The following is a 22,500-nucleotide window of genomic DNA, read 5'->3' as shown; positions in this document are numbered from 1 at the left end:
CCAAATCCCCACATTATTATGACTGCCCAAATCATGTTTTCAGAGGAAAAGAGGCCAATCGCTCATTATAATGTTAACCACTTTGGTCATGTAACTGGCACACTGAAATAGTCAAATAGACAGATTGCCGTACCCACATAAGACACTTCCCACAACAGCAGGGCTGTGTACAATTTAGACACACATCCAATTGTTTGACCATATTGCCAAAAAAATTATATCCTGGCTTCACCATCCCGATCACGTGAGATCACATCCTGTTTCTCTCCGCAGATCAGTCTGGACACGCCCCCATTCAGACTGAGTTCCACCCGGCACATATTTGCTGTGCCAATCACAACCGTTTATCTAATATGGGACGGGTTTAATACAACGACTATACCCATTTGATACTGTACGATGACTAACCCACGTTTCGTTGCTCTGATTGGTTGTTGGTCTATCCAATTGCGTCCAGAGGCATTTTGGTCTGCGACCGTTGATAACGTCCCTTGGAAATCAAAAATAAACTGGCATAATAATTGGGGCTGGCGAAGCCAGGCTAAATTTTTTTTTTACCAAAGGCAGTAAAATCTAAAACAGAAGAACATGAGCTTGACATACAGGCGTTATTCTTAGATAGACATGATGCAGGTTAGCTGAGCACAGAGGGAGGGAGGGAGGGAGAGAGAGAGAGAGAGAGAGAGAGAGAGAGAGAGAGAGAGAGAGAGAGAAGAGAGAGAGAGAGAGAGAGAGAGAGAGAGAGAGAAAGAGAGAGAGAGAGAGTGAGAGATGAGGGATTTTAGAGGCGGCCCCCTAAATCTCCATCAGCTCCAACCTGTGATAGAAGCACTGAATCTTGGTATGAAACCAGCTCCTTTCTACCTAATGTAATTAATTGTACATATATGAACTAACATATGCTCCTTTGAAACTACAGTATAGAGCAACATGGCATTACCATACAGTGTTATGGACTATTAAATCGATTACATTATCAGATAATTGAATTAAATGTGGCCTTCGCCGCGTTATGTCAATCAAAGACTCTCTCTGTGAATCTTGACCTCAAATTCAAGAGCGTTCACAAGGAGTGGGGAGGTCCCACCTTGTAAAACCATCAGCCTGAAAGGGAAGCCTCCACTGAAACAAAGCAAAGAAAGAGAATCAAAGACTTTGCAACACAAAAGAAGACCGGAGACAAGGCAGGCGCGTCGGGGGGGGGGTCTTTTCCTCAGAGGAGAAAAAGGTGCTGAGAATATACAGTAGGCTTCGCAGACAGATGAAAAGAGGTAATGGAGGCGTTCAACAACGCCACAGCCAGGATACAGAGAGGCATGCTGGGTAGGAAAAAACTCACCATGGAGTTTTAATGGCAAAACATCCTGCCCCAAAGAGGTAGGGTCTGGTGGGGGGGGGGGGGGGGGAGAGATACACAGACATAGATGGAAAAACCATTATTAAAGCAGTCCGCTGAAGCAAAAACACGTTTTCATATTACATTTGACCTGGCTGTTTAACTGCGCAACACTCGCGACGGCAGGAGACGACGTGTCTGCGTTTGAGCGGGGGAGCTGAGACTCTTCTGGGGGAAGACTCAGCGCCTCGGCCCGTCTGACACGCCCGCTGAGCGTGATACCAGACGTCTGGCACACGCGGCGTATCTGCATACTGTACTTCTCCCATGAGCCGTCCATCATCCATTTCTTTCTTTTTTGTTTTACTCCAAAGGAGGAAGTAGGGTACATGAAACAGAAATGTTTAGCTCTGAATATACATTTGTCAAATTATACTCTTATACCGTACTTTCCCAAATTGTGTGCCGGCATGTGGTTTTTATTTTTCGTGGGTGAGCGACAATTTCCTGTTCGTTCATTGTCTTGTGGCTATTTCGGTGTGTTTACAAGCCGTCGAGGGTGTGGATAAGTGTGTGTACCACATCTTTTTGGTGAGAGCGTGTAAACGGTACATCTATCAGTACACTGTCATTCTCAGTGAGTGAGCGAGTGAGTCTGTGTTTATGTGTGTATCTGTGTGTGTCCGTGCCTGTGTGTTCCCTGTGTTTAAGAGCCACTGGGAGTGGGAGTGTGTTCCTGTGTTTATCCTGTGTGTGCAGAGATAGTGACAGAGCAGTGTAAACAGTTTACAGTAAACAGGCCTTTTCCCAACAGCAATAATGGCCAGATGAGACTGAACTCTGTCCCTTCAAACTCCCAATCGGTCATGAAGACAAGGCCTCCAGCCAATCAAAGCACTCCACGCCACGGCTTTATTGAATCTGTTAGGGCGCATCCGTCGGACTCCCCCAGACTGGATGATTCAGTCTCAAATTTGTCTGGGTGTACGGATATGGAGATAACGGTCGCTGTGAGAGACAAAATAACCAGGGGGAAAGGATCTTCTTACTCTATGAGGACAAGTCTATCCACAGTGTGTGTGTGTGTGTGTGTGTGTGTGTGTGTGTGTGTGTGTGTGTGTGTGTGTTCATAATCTTGCAGTGGGGCATTGTAGCAGCGCATATAATGGAAGGTCCATGTACTGTTTGCGTGTGTAAAACCTTGGACTTGTACACTGTACTCCAGTGTTGTCTAGCTACATTACCATGGGTCACAGCGTAAGAGCTAGGGTCCCCTACTGTTCGTCCCCAAATGAGCCTGCGGCCCAGCGTGATGAGGGCTCATTGTACATGACCACTACCCCTCCACACTCCAGGCTCCCACTCTGGGGGAGCCTTAGTGTACTCTACCCTCCTGTGAGGCACTTAACCTGCAAGACCTGGTGCCCAGCTGGGTAAATGGATGCAGGCCAATGGGAGACCAATGGGGAACTGTGTGTGCTGTGTGTGTGTGTGTGTGTCTGTGTGTGTGTGTGTGTGTGTGTGTGTGTGTGTGTGTGTGTGTGTGTGTGTGTGTGTGTGTGTGTGCGTGTGTGCGTGTTTGGACAGAGAAGAGGAACGGGGTCTGGAGTTTAAAGGTTCCTTGGTTCTTGAAGTTTGGTCGTGTAATGTAGCTCCAAGAAAAGGGACACAGCTCTTCCGTGGAGAAATGTGAAATAGCTCAGTCATGCAGGCAAAAGATGGCTGCACAGGAAGAGATAAAAACAGTTACTCTTCATTCTGTGTCCTGATTGGACAAAACATTAATATTTGGGAAGCAGTGAGAAAGGAAAGGACAGAAAGTCCAGGGTAACATTACAACGCTGCACTGGAGATCTTTGTAGATTAAAGGTTCTCTATGGGGAAAGAACCAAGCATTTTAACTACATATGAAGAGTGCCTTGGTCCTCGCTTATTTTTTTTATTTTTTTTAAGACAAAAACTAGGAAACAGAGAGAGAAATAAACCCATGGTATCTTCCTTATAGAAACAGAGAGTGATGGTGACCAAGAATCGGAACACCACCGACATGTTATTAAAATGTCCGCTTCGCCAAAAGCCCTTTCTCCATCGTAAAAAAACACCGGGAATGTTTGTGTGCAAACAAACACGCGGAAATGTTTCCTTGATATTTCCGTCCGAACACTCCCATGTCGGTAACACACGGCAGGGCTGCGAACCCAGGGCCGAGGGTGGAGAGCTGGGGCAGGAGAGAGAGCGCTGGGGGGGAACCCCGGACCGAGGGTGAAGAGCTGGGGCAGGAGAGAGAGCGCTGGGGGGGAACCCCGGACCGAGGGTGAAGAGCTGGGGCAGGAGAGAGAGCGCTGGGGGGGGAACCCCGGACCGAGGGTGAAGAGCTGGGGCAGGAGAGAGAGCGCTGGGGGGGGAACCCCGGACCGAGGGTGGAGAGCTGGGGCAGGAGAGAGAGCGCGGGGTTAGGAGAGAGAGCGCGGGGGGGGGTGATAGAGCTGGGGCAGTAGAGAGAGCGCGGGGGGGAGAACCCCGGACCGAGGGTGAAGAGCTGGGGCAGGAGAGAGAGCGCGGGGTTAGGAGAGAGAGCGCGGGGGGGGGGGTGATAGAGCTGGGGCAGGAGAGAGAGCGCGGGGGGGGGGGGGGGTGATAGAGCTGGGGCAGGAGAGAGAGCGCGGGGTTAGGAGAGAGAGCGCGGGGGGGGGGTGATAGAGCTGGGGCAGGAGAGAGAGCGCGGGGGGGGGGGGGGGGGTGATAGAGCTGGGGCAGGAGAGAGAGCGCGGGGAGGAGAACCCCGGACCGAGGGTGGAGAGCGGGGGCAGGAGAGAGAGCGGGGGGGGGGGGGGGGGGGGGGTGAGATGGTAAATGGAGCTGGGAGGGTGGCGACCTCACTCCTACAGAGTAATTGTTCACACATTCGTCTCTTAACCCATCGGCCCTAATGGCAGCCGAGGCTGAGGGCCATTACGGGGGTAAGGGGGGAGGGGGCGGGGGGCGATTTGTGCAAATGGTTTAGCGAGCGAGCGCGTGACATGTTCCGCACGCGGAGGTTGGAGGATTGGCGCTGGCCCGCCCCCGGGGCTCTTAGAGCCCATTTCCGCCCCCGGGCTCGTCGGCCCTCTGTGAGACAATGGGCCAGCAGACGGAGACCTCGGAAAACAGGTATTACAGTAATCTGTGAGCTCATCTGCGGGAGGTCAGCCACTCTATCTCTCCCCTCTCCCCGCCCAGCTGGTATCAGCCTGGGCACAGCGTCAGATGGGATTCTGGTCAGATTGCGTAGAAATCTCTTGTTTTTACTGTGCCGTTTCACTGTTCTTTTCATTTCAGACACGTGTCTGAGAGATGTGACAGCGAGCTAGTAGGGAGGATGGTGAGGATGGATGTTCTAACCCTAACCCTGGCTAACTGCTGTTCTAACCCTAACCCTGGCTAACTGCTGTTCTAACCCTAACCCTGGCTGACTGCTGTTCTAACCCTAACCCTGGCTAACTGCTGTTCTAACTCTAACCCTGGCTAACTGCTGTTCTAACCTCAATCTAACCCTGGCTGGCTGTTGTTCTGGGTCTTCATTCTCTCCCTGATCCTGTCTGGGTTCAGGGTTGAGGTTATCAGGCAGAGGGTATAGATCTTCGCCAGTACAACGCTGATACACCCAGAACACAAAAAAAACAGAAGGAAAGATCATGTTTGACGACAGAACCGACCGATAGACCGACCGACCGACAGACAGAAAGACAGACAGACCAATAGTCAGTCGGTCAGTCGGCCTGGTGTTGAGATGCATGAGCTAGTCATGTTCTCCCCCAGGGCCACCGCGGGGCGGGAGGATGTCCTCAAACCTGCGCAGGACCAACCACGTGTGTGTGTGTGTGTGTGTGTGTGTGTGTGTGTGTGTGTGTGTGTGTGTGTGTGTGTGTGTGTGTGTGAGACAGACAGACGGCCCAGGAGAGAATGTAGGTTAAGCAGCTGGTGTGCTCCTCTGCTGCCATGCCAACAGGGATCTGCTCATACAGGTGTAAATACAGCTGCTAGACGGCTCCCGAACACACACACACACACACACACACACACACCCACACACACACAAACACACCCGCCTGCGCAGATGGTGCCTGGGTACCCCGGCGCAAGTCTGCGTGAAAGCATATGATATACACCCCCACTCTGGGGCCCAACCTGCCATGTGCGTGTGTCTGTGTGTGTGTGTGTGTGTGCGTGTGTGTGTGTGTGTCTGTGTGTGTGTGTGCGTGTCTGTGTGTGTGTGTGCGTGTGTGTGTGTGTGTGTGTGTGTGTGTGCATGCAAGGGGTTCAGGGCCAGGAGCCGGCTGCCCTGGTGCATTAGGTCTGACATCTGCCTCCTGAAGCGGACGGAGTGTTCTCCTACCGCGCGCTCTCAACTCGCCCGCACCGGCGTGGCCACCGCCCACTTCCTGTTGACACGAGCCCTGCAGCAACAGGTCGGCCGGCGAGCGGACGGACGGACGGACGAGACGCTTGTTTATCGGGCTTCTTCGTCTAATCGGAAGACAGAAGGACGTGCAAATCAGAGCTTAAAGAGGATGGCCTGTACCTTACATCGACGTCAGTCATTCGCTATCCAGTTCCAGACAAATACTAAAAAACAGATAGAAATCCACCTGCCAAATCAGTTTCACTCACCGGGCTTAATTACTAATGGGCAGTTATGCAAAAGAGCCTCATGTAAAATGCCCTTTAATAGTCAGCCTAATGATGTCAACGATGGGTTGAATGTTACACGCAAATACACACAGTCTCTCCCGAGTCTCTTGTTTTCCTTAATAGGCGGCAGGTTCTGGGGGATCACAAGACGATCCCTGCAGACTGATTACTGTGTATCAGCACAGCATTTCCCATTCAAACACCAGGACAGGAAAATGACATTTAAATCCTAATATTAAAATCCGTCCATATTTCTGATGCCACCACCTGTATGTAAATGTGGTTCGCAAGGAGCAGTAGGAGCCTGTGTGAGTCACCGGACCTTAAAACGACAAGGTTTCAACGCGTGACAGACCTCAGAGATGAGAGGAGGCTAGCGAGAGAGAGAGAGAGAGAGAGAGAGAGAGAGAGAGAGAGAGAGAGAGAGACACACACACAGTAGGTTCAACTGGGTTGAACACACAGCAGTGTTTAGTAAGTTGGCCGTCTGGTCAATAATATGACCAAGGATAACAAGGTCTAAAAACATGGGATAAACTGAATGAGTAGAATGCATGTCTGTCTCTGTGGCTCTCATACAGCCGTCAGCCCAAGGGGCCCAGGGTAACACCTGATTGGCCCCTGGCCAAGGGTAACACCTGATTGGCCCCTGGCCCAGGGTAACACCTGATTGGCCCTTGGCCCAGGGTAACAGTGCTGCTGGTGACCGTCAACAAACAAAATGGCGGACCGGGCCAGGAGTGAGAGCCCAGCGTGTGGGAACGAGGGGAGGAGCTAGTGATGAGACGGCGGGTCCGTAGAGCGCCGCAGCGCTCGCTTAAACTGACTCACGGTCACGGTCGAGACGTGGCACGGTCTAATCCAGAGAGGGCCGGGGGGGGGTATGGACGGACGACTCACCCGGTGCGCTTGGTGATGGTGCCCAGGGTCATGGGCTGCTTGATTTGAGCCAGGGGCAGCACCACCGTCAGGCTGGGCAGAGGGGACATCCGGGGGTTGCCCATGTTGTTGTTGGTGAAGTTGTTGAATGACTCCTGGCTGCTGAGTTTGGCTGCAGAGAGTGAGAGAGAGAGAGAGAGAGAGAGGATGGGTGGAGAGGTGGAGAGAGAGAAAGTGGGATGGAGGAGAGAGTGGACCTCTTAAAAGACAATTTCTTTTAATGTTTCTGGATGTGTACAAATACAGCCCAACAAAACATAACCAACTCATATAGTACAGTTTCTCTCTCTCCCTCACACACACACACACAAACGCACACACACACACACACACACACACACACACACACACACACACACACACACACACACACACACACACACAGAAGACTGAGGCCTCCTTTCGAGTCGTGCCCCTGATTGGAGGTAACCAGCTCAAGATGTTGTGTTAGGAAGCCCACTAGTACCCAGCTGTCTGTTAATCAAGGCCAATCAACAGCCTCTTTCCACTACCTACAACCCCCACTCCACACACACACACACATACGCACGCACGCACACATACACACGCACGCACACTTGCATGCATACACACGCATACACACACACACACACACCTGATCACACCAAACACATCTCATCTCACATCTCCCGGGGGCCACAGCCAAACACAATCAGGCCATGTCAAAGGGCTCCTAGTGAGCCTAACAGCCTTGAAGAACACATCAGTGGGAGGGGTGGTAAGAGAGAGGAGGAGGAGGAGAGAGAGAGAGAGAGAGAGGTAATGAGTGTGTGCCGCTATACTGTATGAATCAGAAACAGACTTGATGCCACAAGCGTACAGTACATTATGGAGGACCAAGGTAAGAGCAGTTTCTTGAAGCATCACAAGCTTCCATATGTGAACCTCTTCAGCCCAGAGAAGCTGCGAGGACATACAGTGTAATAGCAGGGGTATTACAAAACCCTTTCTTATGTATCAGAATACAGGAACTATTAGATAAAACATCTCCTAGACGTTTTTACTAGACAACCCAGGGGCCATAAACATGTTTTCATGAAGGCTCAAACTTGGCCAGTTATGTCCATACCCCGTTTGAAATCTGTGTAGTAACTATTTTATACGACTTATTCATGGCGTCTGGAATCTCGTACAATTGTCCAAGTTTGATCGAATAGGAAAAATAGCTGTGTTCATTGAACAAGCCATTTGCGGCCCTAGCCATTCAAAAGGTTTATACAAATAACTATTTTACAGTTTTTTTTTTTAAAGAACAGTTTTCATAAGTGTCCTCAAACAAAATACAGTAATTAGTCTTTCCTTCTAAAACGTGCATACATTCCATCTTGAGCAAATCCAAGCAGGGTTATAATAGTTTTGCTTTTTTCATTAGTTTTTATTTTTATATCGTTTTAACTTTTTGTGTTCAATTTCAGTTTAGTTTTAATTAGTTTTTAAAGCAGATTTGCTAGTTTAGTTTATTTTTTATTTTTTGATAATGCTTAGTTTTAGTTTAGTATTTATAGTTTCAGTATTAGTTTTAGTTTGTTTTTTTCTGCGCTAGCCTCGTGAGACCATCCTGATCTTGTAAACTCATGTTGTTTCACACTGTGCAAAACAAACCAGCTGGCGAACGTCAGATTAACTGCGCAGGGGCACAGCTAAAGAAATAATGGAGGATAGATTTCATATCCACCCAAAATACTAGGCTTATGTATGGAATGAAAAAGACTAAAACTAAGGACATTTTCTCTACAATTTTAGTTTATTTTAGTTAGTTTTGTAAACACACAATACAGTTTTAGTTAGTTATCGTTTTTTTGTAAAGCCTAGTTTACTAAAATGTTTTTTCACACCTAGTTTTCGTTTTTTAGTTAGTTTTCGTTAACTATAATAACCTTGAATCCAAGTTCAAGAGGTTGTGGACAATCTTCAACTCCAACACAAAGATCTGGCAGAACAACTCAGCCTTCAAACATGAACACAAAAGTGTGTCTTGACATGCCATGTGCGTGTGCATGTGTCTGTGTCTGTGTGTGTGTGTGTGTGTGTGTGTGTGTGTGTGTGTGTGTGTGTGTGTGTAATCAAAGCGGAAGGAGCGTTGATCATCCGGGCCCAAGCTTTTGCGGAAAAGTGCTTTAGATCAATGACCTCCAGTGTGTCATTAGGTGGCCTTTGTACTCCACGACCCACAATGCTGTGCAGCGAGGCCCTTCGGAGGAAGGTTAGCCAAACCACTCCGCTGTTCTCTCTCTCTCTCCGTCTGACAAACAGGCTTCTCCAGGGGCAGCTCTCGAGGGTCCTTCACGTTTATAAAGCATTACACCCCCTGCACAGGTACCTATTGTGCGGGGGAACAGGCAGCAAAGAACAGGAATCTGAACAGGAAGCATCCTGAAAAGCCATAACACTGCTTCAACGGGGGCCCGAGAACGCAGGGCTGCAGGAAGAAAAATCTTAATGAATTTAGCATCCTTCAAACAGGACCCTTCACCTCAGCCAGCCTCTGTGGGCTGCAAATTAACCCCCCTCACACACACACACACACACACACACGCACACGCACACACATGCACACACATACACCAAGCGGCGTTGACCGAGGACAAACAGGTGGAGGTGACTCTGGGTGGAGGCGGTGACGGATGTTGGTGTGAGCGTCCTACTGTCCCGTCACTTGGACAGCAGGGGAGCAGTATGTCCCACAGGGGGGCTGTATGTCCCACAGGGGGGCAGTATGTCCCACAGGGTGGCTGTATGTCCCACAGGGGGGCAGTATGTCCTACAGGGTGGCTGTATGTCCCACAGGGGGACTGTATGTCCCACAGGGTGGCTGTATGTCCCACAGGGGGGCTGTATGTCCCACAGGGAGAAACAGGGCTGGTGGGTGGGTGAGAGAGAGAGAGACTGACGGAGAGGCAGTGAATTGAGAGAGAGAGAGAGAGAGAGAGAGAGAGACTGACAGAGACAGTGAATTGAGAGAGAGAGAGGGAGAATTGAGAGAGAGGGAGTGAGGGAGAGAGAGAGGGAGTGAGGGAGGGAGAGAGAGAGAGAGAGAGAGAGAAGAGGAGTCTGGCAGACAGATAGCTTCCTAGCGTGGAGGATATGATTTGATTAATGACTAGGGCGTGATGTGCTGAGCACTGATACATGGCAGCCCCATGGAAAGAAGATCCATCAATGCAAATCCAGCACTGGTCCGTCGTCCAGAGCCTGGTACCGCCAAGAGGTCACGCTGTCAATCACCTGACCCTCTCTCTCTCTCTCTGTCTGGCTCTCCCTCCTTCTCTCTCTCTCTCCCTTCTCTCCTTCCCTTTCTCTCTCTCCTTCTCTCTCTCCCTCTCTCTCTGTCTGTCTGGCTCTCTCTCCTTCCCTTCTCTCCTTCCCTGCCTCTCTCTCCTTCCCTTTCTCTCTCTCCTCTCTCTCTCCTCTCTCCTTCTCTCTCTCTTTCTCCTTCCCTTTCTCTCTCCTCTCTCTCTCTCCTCTCTCCTACTCTCTCTCTTTCTCCTTCCCTTTCTCTCTCTCCTCTTTCTCTCCCTCTGTCTCTCTCTCTCTGGATCACACATTTGCATCTTCTCGTGACATGTCTTTCAGTCTCGCTTTCTTTCTTTCTTTCTTTCTTTCTTTCTTTCTTTCTTTCTTTCTTTCTTTCTTTCTCTCTCTCTTTCCTCACTACTCGCTTCTCAGGATTTGAATTCAATACAAATCGCAAAGAAGAAAGACAAAAAAAACGTGTGAGAAAATCTTCTCAAATTTGCAGGTGTTGACAAACATTTTCATGTGGTATTTGAATTGTGTGTCTGCGTGCGTGCGTGCGTGCGTGCGTGCATGTGTGTGTGAACAGGCAGGGCTGGGACAGGTTGAGAGGGTGAGACAGAGTGGCGGCTGGGGAATTACTGCACAGACCTTGAGACCGTCAGACAGCACTGCAGCTGCCAGAGAACAAGATACAGGAGGGATGAGAGCAGTGAATGAGGGAGAGAGAGAACAGAGAGAGAGGGGGGGGGGATGGTAGAGAGGATGATGAGAAATGAGAGAGAGAGAGGGGGGATCAGGGGGAGAGAGGGAAGGAATGAGAGAGAGAGAGAGAGGGGGAGATGGTCACGTGGTTAGCTCAGCAGGGGAATACTTTGATATATACTGTTTCATCCATTCATGCCTCGCTCGCTCGCCCGTCCAGGTTTCCCAGACATGTCACGGTGAGGAGGGCGGGGCGGAGAAGGGAGTGATTAAGGTGAAGGAGAGGAAGGAGGGATGAGAGAAGAGAAGGGGGTGAGGAGGAAGAGAAAAGGGGAGGACAATAGCTAAAATGCAGAGCACTGTCATGTCAAGCCGGCCAGAGGCTCGCTATTCCCCAAACACCCATTACTAAAACACTCACATGCAGGAGAGAGAGAGAGAGAGAGAGAGAGAGAGGGAGAGAAAGAGAGGGAGAGAGAGAGAGAGAGAGAGAGAGGGAGAGAAAGAGAGGAAGAGAGAGAGAGAGAGAGAGGGAGAGAAAGAGAGGGAGAGAGAGAGGGGGAGAGAGAGAGTGAGAGAGGGAGAGGGAGAGAGAGAGGGAGAGCGAGAGAGGGAGAGGGAGAGAGAGGGAGAGCGCAAGAGGGAGAGGGAGAGAGAGAGGGAGAGAGAGAGCGAGAGAGGGAGAGAGAGGGAGAGAGAGGGAGAGAGAGAGGGAGAGAGAGGGAGAGGGAGAGAGCGAGAGAGAGCGAGAGGGAGAGTGAGAGAGGGAGAGAGAGAGAGTGAGAGTGAGAGAGGGAGAGAGAGAGAGAGAGAGAGAGAGGGGGAACAGGGAGTGGAGGGCTAGAAAGTGCCGGACAAGAGGGGGGCCGGGATCCCCGGTGGACGAAGTGAAAACAAATTAAAGGCCCCTTATAAAACACAGATGCTGCAAAGAAAATAAACTTCACAAGATTTACTGTTTTCCTAAGAAATCGGAAGACATTTGTGGAAAAGCCATCAGTCGCAGCAACTCCCAGGTACTGTCAGAGTCCTGGCCAAGGCTTCCACCGTCATCACCCCCCCCACCCCCCACCCCCACCACCCCCCTCCAGGGCTCCCAGAGTTTCTGCTCCTATTTTCAGCCCTTGAGCGGAGGTCAGACTGCCTGTGTGAAGTGGGGGCGCGCCAGGCCCCTGTCCCTCACTACAACTGAATGGGAGTCTTTCTTTTAAAACGCTCCAAAAATAAAATAAATACAGGATTTGTGAAAAAATCTCTGAACTTTTTGTACGCAGCAAACTTGATATTTTCTCATGTGAGCGTATAAAAAGTATAAAATGTACACGTACACACACACACAAACACACGCGCACGCACACACACACATGGGACGGAATGAGCTGGAGACAGAGAAGAGAGGAGGAGGAGGAAGAGGAGGAGAGGAGGATGAGGGAAGAGGAGGAGGAGGAAAGAGGAGGAGAGGAGGAGGAGGAGGAGGACAGGAATCGGACATCTTCAGCGGATCAGATGACACGGAATACACAAACCATATGTGAGAGCGATCTGCAGTTCTGTGAGGGGGGGGCGTGGCTCCCGGGGGTCAACACGCTGAGCACTGAGGGGCGTGGCTCCTGGGGGTCCACACGCTGAGCACTGAGGGGCGTGGCTCTGGGGGTCAACACGCTGAGCACTGAGGGGGGGAGACCATGGGGGGTCAACACGCTGTGCACTGAGGGGCGTGGCTCTGGGCGTCAACACGCTGAGCACTTGAGGGGCGTGGCTCTGGGGGTCAACACGCTGAGGCACTGAGGGGCGTGGCTCTGGGGGTCAACCCGCTGAGCACTGATGGGGGCGTGGCTCTGGGGGTCAAGCACGCTGAGCACTGAGGGGGGGAGACCATGGGGGGCAACACGCTGAGCACTGAGGGGCGTGGCTCTGGGGGTCAACACGCTGAGCACTGAGGGGCGTGGGCTCTGGGGGTCAACCCGCTGAGCACTGAGGGGGGCGTGGCTCTGGGGGTCAGCACGCTGAGCACTGAGGGGGGGAGACCATGGGGGGCAACACGCTGAGCACTGAGGGGCGTGGCTCTGGGGGGTCAACACGGCTGAGCACTGAGGGGCGTGGCTCTGGGGGGTCAACACGCTGAGCACTGAGGGGCGTGGCTCTGGGGGGTCAACACGCTGAGCACTGAGGGGGCGTGGCTCTGGGGGTCAGCACGCTGAGCACTGAGGGGGGGGGAGACCATGGGGGTCAACACGCTGTGCACTGAGGGGCGTGGCTCTGGGCGTCAACACGCTGAGCACTGAGGGGGCGTGGCTCTGGGGGTCAGCACGCTGAGCACTGAGGGGGGGGAGACCATGGGGGTTGACTCAATGACTCAATCTGGCATTGTTTACAGAGAGGGAAAACACACAACCTCATCAACTCAATGTCCACAAGCAACAAGAGTGCAGTAAAAATTGGACAAAGGCACACAGACTTCTTTGTTCCCGGTCGGGGAGTAGGACAGGGATGGGGTCTGACGCTGCGTTCCCTTTGTAGCAGAAACGTCAGGATTACGGGTTCAATGTCGTAGTCGTCATCAATACGTCACCTGAACTTGGGATTTCCACCATTTTACTTTGGATAAAAAATCCATCCTGACTTCATCAATGCCAGCTGCTAACGTCAATCAAGATGGATACTCCATGCATAAACAATAAGTGAAATATGTAATAAGACTGTTTATTAGCGCTTGTCTTATCTGTGTCTCATTAAATCAGTCGTACACACGGTACTGTCCAGCTTCTATCAGTGGACAATGTTGCTCTGAAGTTTGTATGCGCAAAATAGCATTGTTCATTGTTATCAACTGCTATTGCTAACAATGGCTACAGTAACTTGGCTAGAACTACAAAGATGGGCCGAAAGTGGGTTTTTCGCATTTTGATTCTGGAGGAAGAACGCAGTCCCACCCCCTTTAAGATCTACATAAACAGACAAAGGAAGGAGTTGGAGCCGTCCACAGCGCCTGGCATCCCCCTACTAGACGCACAGGTCAAATGCCTGTTGTTTGCAGATGATCTTGTGCTTCTGTCCCCAACCAAGGAGGGACTACAGCAACAACTACATCTGCTGAGTAGATTCTGTTAGACTTGGGCCCAGACTCGCCCCACTGGCAAATTATCTTACCACAATATCTGATTAAAAAAACTACAGAAAACATGACTATTTAAAGACTTACTGAACATAATCTGGATATTGAGAGGGGTCGTCAGAAAAAACTTGGTGCCTCTGAAAAGAAAGGCTGTGCTCAAGTTGTGCAACACAGGACGTAGAAACTGAACTCCACTTCCTCACAGCATGCAAACAACACCACAGCTTTAGACAAAGCTCTTTTCCCCAAATCACAAAAATAAGAATTTGGAACCACATCTGATGTTGAAAAAATGCCTTACAGCGATTAGGTGAAATGCCAAAACGTGCATTAGTAGCTGCTAAATTAGTACATAAATGTCACAACTTCAGAACAGCAAATAATATACCAACCTAAATAATTAGAGAGAGAGAGGGAGGGAGAGAGGGAGAGAGAGGAGGCGGAGGAGAGAGAGAGAGAGGGAGGGAGGGAGAGAGAGAGAGGGAAGGAAGGAGAGAGGGAGGGAGGGAGAGGGATAGAGAGAGGGAAGGACAGAAAGAAGGAAGGAAAGAGAGAGAGAGAGAGAGAGAGAGAGAGAGAGAGAGAGAGAGACGGAGAGAGAGAGAGAGAGAGAGAGAGAGAGAGAGAGAGGGAGGGTCTACAGTGTATCTGCAGGGGCTGATCAATGGGGCAGGTCAGCATGTGGCTCAGATCAGGGGTCAGTAATCTGATCATGTCAATGTACTTAGGCCCTTAGTGGGGGCCGGGCCCCCCGCCCCCCCCCCCCCCCCCTCATCTCCTAGTCCACACCCAGTCCACTCTACACTGCTAGCTAGAGCAGCCTGATAGACTAGCAACAGCTACTTTAAGTAGTAGTAGAATAGTGTATGTTATAGAAATGTACATATAGTGCAACTACAATAGCAAGGTGAAACATCATGGCTAGTGCTTCTGTAGCAGTCACAGGACACATGTGACTGCCACTGGAGGTTTGGTCTGCCAAGGTAATTTTTCAGTTTTGACAGATTGTGAAAATGTAAATTGTAAGCTTTCAAATGATGTGCCATGCATTGAAATCTGCAAATATTTGAAAAAGATATGCTTCTGTGAATGGTGGTACACCTGAAATCACTAAGCAGAGAAAAAGGGGTTCAAAGATTCAGAGCTGTTCACATTACTCACAGGACATGGACTTTGATGACAAAATATGACTGATCCTAAAACTATTGTTTGTTATATTAAGTGGGTCCCTCGCAACTTCAATTTTCGTAATATGAAAAAAAAGTAAACAGAAAAAAATAAAGAAAAAATAAAATATTTTGCCCTCTGGAGCATTTTGAGGACTGCAGACATCAGGACCAAACCTCCAGTGGCGGTCAAACATTTATATAAAGGGTACTTAATGTGGAATTAGTGTTCATTTGTAAACTTAATCATTTTCATAATTTGCAAATTTGTAACTTGGAAATTTGTTATTTGTAATACAGTATTAGAGTTTATCTGTAGCATATTCTTGGAGCCGGCAGCAACATTTCACTGTGACTGTACACTGTACATTACATGTGACAAATAAAGGAATCTTGAATCTTTGAGTAGGAGAGTAGCTTAATACTGTATGCTCCAATATGCTGCTGTTTATTTTTGTGGGACAGAGTGAAGGCATGCCGCTCCGCTGTGTCCTGGAGGGAGTTGAACCAGCAACTCTGCCTTCCAGTTCCTTCCTCCTCCCTTTGTAATAATGTTGTCTCTGACCGGGAAATAAACTGCCCGGTAGCGCTAACACGCCCCGCGCGGTCTGGGGAGTCTGTGCATGTGCAGCATATTTCCAGTATGTGTGTGTGTGTGTGAGTGTGTATGAGAGCGTGTGTGTGCATGTGTGAGAGTGTGTGTGTGTGTGTGCGTGTCTGTAAACAGAGTGTGGGTCAACCCACCCCGGACGTCCCCCAGACAGAGGGGGGACAGAGAGAGAGAGAGAGAGAGAGAAAGCCTGGCTGTCTGACGGATGCTAGCACACCACCCTGGAGCTAGGAGAGGAAGCAGGCAAGACTAGACACACAGAGATGGGGTCGGAGAGAGAGAGAGAGAGAGAGAGAGAGAGATAGAGAGAGAGAGGGAGAGAGGAACAGGGGATGGGTGGAGAGAGAAAGTGGGATGGAGGAGAGTGGAGGGGGGTTGATAGAAAGAGAGAGGTGGAGGAGAGAAGGGGGTGGATGAAGAAAGAGAGAGGTGGAGGAGAGAAGGGGGTGGATGAAGAAAGAGAGAGGGTGGAGGAGAGAGAGAAGGGAGATGGAGGAGGAGAGAGAGGGGGGGAGAGAGACGACGGGGTCATGGAGGTCTTAATATGAGGCATATCACCACTGTGCCTGTGTGATGATCTGCCCTGCGTGGACGGAGGTCAAAACAAACAGACCCAATAGTCAGTTCAGAAGGGAGCAGAGACAGCAAAACCCTGTAGGAAACTGAAGTACTATGAGTCATTCAGAATAACATGTAAAACACTGTGTGTGGGTTAGCCAACATCAGAAAAGCCTTTCATTTTCACACGCACGCACACACGCACGCACACACACACACACACACGCACACAAACACACACACGTACACACAAACACACACACGTACACACAAACACACACACGCACACACAAACACACACACGTCAGTGTCCATGTCATGTTCTACATGTATGGGGTGATACCCCTTGTTAATGTAAATGCTAACGAGGTCAAATGATGAGAGGGAGAGCAGGGAGGAAGAATCCATGTGTAAACCTGTATATGGATACTGTGTATATATATATATATATTTTTTTTTTTATTTATTTACATACTGTAATAACATTTTGTATCCAGAGACAAATTTTGCCAGTGAAATGTGCTGGTAATGCCCAGTGTTGTACGTACTGATGCCTAACTTAGCGTTCTGGCGAAAACCAGCCCACAATGTTTGAACAGAAAGTGGTGAGGCGTGATTCCTTCACTCAGGAGTCACTACGGTTAAAACCACATGTTCGACATCTCACAAATCTATCAGACATCAAAGCGCTCCGCTCTCTTTCCAAACGCTGCGCTAAGCGGCGTCTCTCCTGAGAGGACTGCTGCTGCTCGTTCAAATCCAGCGTTTCAAATCCCCGGCCTCCAACCGTTCTTTCCTAATCAACTTTGTGATTATCATTCAATTACAATGGTGGTTACATTTGAATAACTGGTAGCGACTGCGGGCTAACTTTGATCTAAACTTAATGGACACAATTCGGGGGGCAGTGTCTGAATCAAAATACAGTAAATTACATGTGAAAGTCCCTAACAGACAACGTATAGAGTTAACTTGTTAAAATATAGTCTGCACCACAAGTAGACATGTAAATATCTGTGTCTCTTGTTAATATACTGACACAACCACAGCCATGGGTATGTAAATAGACATACTGCAGGCCATGTAAATACACCATTTCACATCCATTGTAAGTTCACACAGGGTCAGACCAAACATCCCTCCAGCGCATCAACAATCTAGTTAGTTGCTGTTGTCAAAAGAAAACAACTGTGGCAAGACACAATGTGTATTTGTGTTTATCTAAGTGTATTATGTATTGGTGTATACTGTATACTGACATATCGATGTGTGAGTGTGTGTGTGTTTGTGTGTGTGTGTGCGTGTGTGTGTGTGAGAGAGAGAGTGTGTGTGTGTGTGTGTGTGTGTGTGGCTGATGGTGGAGCCTGTCACTTGGCTCTATGACAGGCCAGTGAAACAGGTCATGAGAAGTGTCAAAAATCCACTTCCTCACCATGGGAAAAGCCGAGGGACGCCATGTCTCAGAGGAACCAGCCTCTCTGCCCAGAACCCAGCCCCCCGGTCCAGCCCCCCAGAACCCAGCCCCCTGGTCAGAACCCAGCCCCCCGGTCCAGCCCCCCAGAACCCAGCCCCCTGGTCAGAACCCAGCCCCCCGGTCCAGCCCCCCAGAACCCAGCCCCCTGGTCAGAACCCAGCCCCCCGGTCAGAACCCAGCCCCCTGGTCAGAACCCAGCCCCCCGGTCAGAACCCAGCCCCCTGGTCAGAACCCAGGCCCCCGGTCCAGCCCCCCAGAACCCAGCCCCCTGGTCAGAACCCAGCCCCCTGGTCAGAACCCAGCCCCCTGGTCAGAACCCAGGCCCCCGGTCCAGACCCCCAGAACCCAGCCCCCTGGTCAGAACCCAGCCCCCTGGTCAGAACCCAGCCCCCCGGTCAGAACCCAGCCCCCCGGTCAGAACCCAGCCCCCCGGTCCAGCCCCCCGGTCAGAACCCAGCCCCCCGGTCCAGCCCCCCGGTCAGAACCCAGCCCCCTGGTCAGAACCCAGCCCCCCGGTCAGAACCCAGACCCCCGGTCCAGCCCCCCGGTCAGAACCCAGCCCCCCGGTCCAGACCCCCGGACAAGCCCCCCGGTCCAGCACCCCGGCCCGGCCCACACAGGCTCCAGAGACCAAGAGGAGGAAGAGGAGGAGGAGGAGGAGGAGGAGGACATGACGCTAACCAGGACACCACGTTTCCCAACACTACGTTCACACCCCCAACTGAGCTGGTCTGGGACAGAGAAGAGATGCCACCACAGAGTACCAGCTGACCAACACTCAGGACAGCATCACACACACACACACACACACACACACACACACACACACACACACACACACACAAACACACAGGCACGCACACAGGCACGCACACACAAACACACACAGACACACACAGGCACACACAGGCACACACACACACACACACAGGCACACACACACACACACACACACACACACACACACAGCATAATCCCACGGGCACAATGGTCAGATAACATGTACAGTACTACTGTATATTGTAGCATCAGAACATCTTAGCTTCCCCTCTCAGCCGCTGTTGAGAGTAGCAGTGCTACTGCGCAGCGCTGGGGTCCTCTCTGCTTATATAACGTGGTAAAACAGTCCTAAGTGCAGCTTTTCCTACACACATTATAATTTAGAAAATTCACTCATGGTGACTTAAAGCAGTGAGATGGCAGTGATAAGGGGTTTAGTGGTTCTGGAGATTGAGCTAATAGGAATGTTCTATAATGAGGGTTGAGATGAGACTCAACCACTGTCACTGATACATATTTCCTCCCGATGGGTATTCTTGGTCGCAGACGAACCCAGAAAGTACAGGGAAGCTAATTCTTAGAGTAAACTGCTGCTTCCGGCAATCCGTGTGGTTTTTCTACAAGACCTTCTTTATTGACTCAGGAGGACGCAGAGATCTGACTGCACTACCACCAAGAAAATACACACACACTCGTCAGACTGCCGCACACGCACACGCACACACACACACGCACACACACACACACAACACACAAGCGTTGGTTCAAAAACCCAGATCCTAACCAATGCTACAGATTGAACTCAAACAAAGATATCCTCACAACGCAATGAACAAAAGGAGAATTAACTAATAATCCCCTTGTATACTGTACTAGTCCAAGAAATATCCGTAAGACTTAGTTGTTCTATTTTTGCCGTAGGTTGCTATTTGTAATTTTCCGAGAGTAGAGGACGTTTGCCTCTCCAACTGTATAAACCATAACGTCACAGTTGCACTTTGCATGTGCCAATGTCACAGCAGGTCGGCGGGGTGACCATGAAACTACTGTCACTTTGTTCTCAGGGAATAACATTCCCATGAACATTCCCACAATAACAACGAGGCACATCTCCACAAAGAGCTCCTAAGTTCAAAGTAGCAGCGGTATTTACTACTTTACACACTAGATTTTCCCTATTTGCCCTCGTATCCTTTTTCTTTAATATCCATTCCTGCGTCTCCTCTTTAACAAATCTAGATGATTCACACCTGACTAAAATACCTTACATTTACATAGTTACATAGGAGTCAAAGTACCCAAAGCACATTTTAAAACCGGTTCATATTGTTTGTTTAAAATACCAAACTTGGGAAGGGTGTGTGTGGGGAGGGGGGGGCAAGTTTTTTTGGTTGGGGGGGTGGGGGGTTACCATTCATAAAAAGGCAGGAGAAACGTCAGTACCCCCCCCAGCCCTCTCTGTTATGTTAGATTTGTATCGAGGCAAAACTTAGCAGCACAAGTCAGGCTTCACGAGTCTTTTCCTGTCCCTCTCAGTGAAGTGGAATAGGCACTGACTGGCACTCCGGAGCCCAGGCTGCCCTGACACCAAGGGCAATACTGAGAACACAGCGCCACACGGAGGGAGCTACCGGTACCGCGGCTGTGTGGAGGGATCTGTTTTTTTAACACTCACATGTTGAATAGTGTGACATGCACAGCGATACATCTCGCAATAAAACACCACGATGAAAGGGATGAGGTTGTTAAGCTCTGTTGTTGTGTAGGAATCTAAATCAAATCAAGGGACTGGCTGGGTTTGCTTTCCAGTGAACCACAAACAAATCTGCACTCAGGAACAAGAAAAAGACATGAGCACAGATGGCAAAACAAAAGCCAAGATATGGGCGTTGGTGTGTCGCTAAACTGGAGCTACCGTGTGGTGGTCCTGCCCCGGCAGAAGAGAGACCTGCCCCTGGGTCAGACAGAGTGTGGTCCTGCCCCGGCAGAAGAGAGACCTTCCCCTGGGTCAGACAGACAGTGTGGTCCTGCCCCGGCAGAAGAGAGACCTGCCCCTGGGTCAGACAGAGTGTGGTCCTGCCCCGGCAGAAGAGAGACCTTCCCCTGGGTCAGACAGACAGTGTGGTCCTGCCCCGGCAGAAGAGAGACCAGCCCCTGGGTAAGACAGACAGAGTGTGGTCCTGCCCCGGCAGAAGAGAGACCTGCCCCTGGGTCAGACAGACAGAGTGTGGTCCTGCCCCGGCAGAAGAGAGACCTGCCCCTGGGTCAGACAGACAGAGTGTGGTCCTTCCCCGGCAGAAGAGAGACCTGCCCCTGGGTCAGACAGACAGAGTCCCGCCCCCATCACCCTCCCACAGGTGCCCGCTCCCTCCCACAGGACAGGACGTCCAGCAGACGTCACACCGCAGCCAATAGGAGCTCTGCAAAACCTCATGTGACATGGATTTGTAAATTGGAAAAACCCATATACACTGAACTGAAACAGACCTTCTATGATGCATATTAGACGATAGGTTTTGATACCGTACGCAGACCGGTGTAGCACCCCGGCCAACATTACTATCCCAACTTGATTAACGGTCGAAATTCCTTCTATGGTAATTAGGATTGCAAAAGGAATATTCCCATGCTTCCCATGTTAATTAACAGGAATTTATGGGAATTAATGGGAATAAAATGGAAAATGTATTCCCGTTAATTCCCATAAATTTCCAGTTTATTCCCGTTAATTCCCATAAATTTCCAGTTTATTCCCATTAATTCCCATACATTTGCATTGAGAATTTGGGGAAGTGTGTGAATATTCCCGGAATTCTGCAACCCTGATGGTAATCCACAGCATAATTTAAGTGGATTATTTTCACTCATAGGGTTCCATTATAGGTTCAAACTCTAAAACAAGGAGTGAGCAAAAACACCCTAACAGGAATCCACCTCACGAAGCCACGACACAAGAGATAAGTGAGTGTTTAAAATAAAAATAAAAAAGCGCTAATTTTAGGAGCGTCTCGGACAAGCCCCGGGGTCAGGTCGTAAAACACGTGTCATGCCTCGCTGGCGTGGCGTTATGAGGTCATGGTAAAAGTCTCGGCCGTGGCCCAGGCGTCGACGCTGCTGCCAGCGGCCTGCGTTTCCGCTACGGAATTACGACGTTGAGGGGGGGGGGGGGGGGGGGGGGGTTGGGGTAAATAAAAGTCGAAAAACCCAAACAAGCATGGTGCTGGCTTCTAATGGCGTGGAGGAAGTCGCCCTTCATCAACAGTGAATTAACAGTTTCCCGTCACACCTTGTTGTTCCCGCCTCGGCGCCGGCCTGTGAAGCTTCGCCAGCGTCCAGATGGATTTCTACCGACCACCAACGCTTTTGTACGCCGAGACGAGAAAGATCTGTGCACTGACTAATAGCTGTGTTGATGTGGCTGGGTTGCGGAATATGACCCCACTTGGACAGAAGAACAAGCTGTCTAGCACACACACACGCACACACACGCCCAAAAACAATCACACACACACACATTCACACACTCACTAGCTCTGATGTTCTTTTCTCTCCTCAAACACTTCCTTTTGTTTCCATGGTGTTTTATTCCGGCGCTTCTGCCCTGCTGAGTGGTGACTCTGCTGAAGAGGCTGACGAGTGGACCCTGCTGACGGAGAGAGCAGAGTCCAGGCCCGTCCTGGCCCGTCCACACCGTCAGACGTCTTCAGCCTGACTCTCCTTCAACTGGGCGCCGGCCGCGTCTCCCCTCAGGCTACACACACCCCTTACAAAATACACACACTTGTGTTGAACACATACAGTATACAGTCCTGCACGGTCAGTTAACGACTTCTTATACCCCGGCTGACCTCAGAAGCAGGCCGCACAGCCCATTTTGGACAATGTATTTAA

The 22,500-nt window shown here is 50.2% G+C and overlaps 1 protein-coding gene across 1 annotated transcript in view; it reads right to left on the bottom strand.

The window, feature by feature from the left end:
• The window catches only part of bcas3 (BCAS3 microtubule associated cell migration factor), a 304,635-nt gene that overhangs the window by 204,557 nt on the left and 77,578 nt on the right, over positions 1-22,500 (bottom strand). The window contains exons 16-17 of the mRNA XM_084443162.1: positions 6,908-7,058; positions 1,340-1,384 (exon numbers count right to left, since the gene is read on the bottom strand). Coding sequence (XP_084299288.1) covers positions 1,340-1,384; positions 6,908-7,058 — 196 coding nt within the window. The remainder of the gene's footprint in view (positions 1-1,339; positions 1,385-6,907; positions 7,059-22,500) is intronic.

Source organism: Borostomias antarcticus (assembly GCF_949987555.1).
Source record: "Borostomias antarcticus genome assembly, chromosome: 1".
NCBI classification, from domain to species: Eukaryota; Metazoa; Chordata; class Actinopteri; order Stomiiformes; family Stomiidae; genus Borostomias; species Borostomias antarcticus.
The sequence above is the reverse complement of the archived record's forward strand: the minus strand, read 5'-3'. Positions and strand labels throughout refer to the sequence as shown.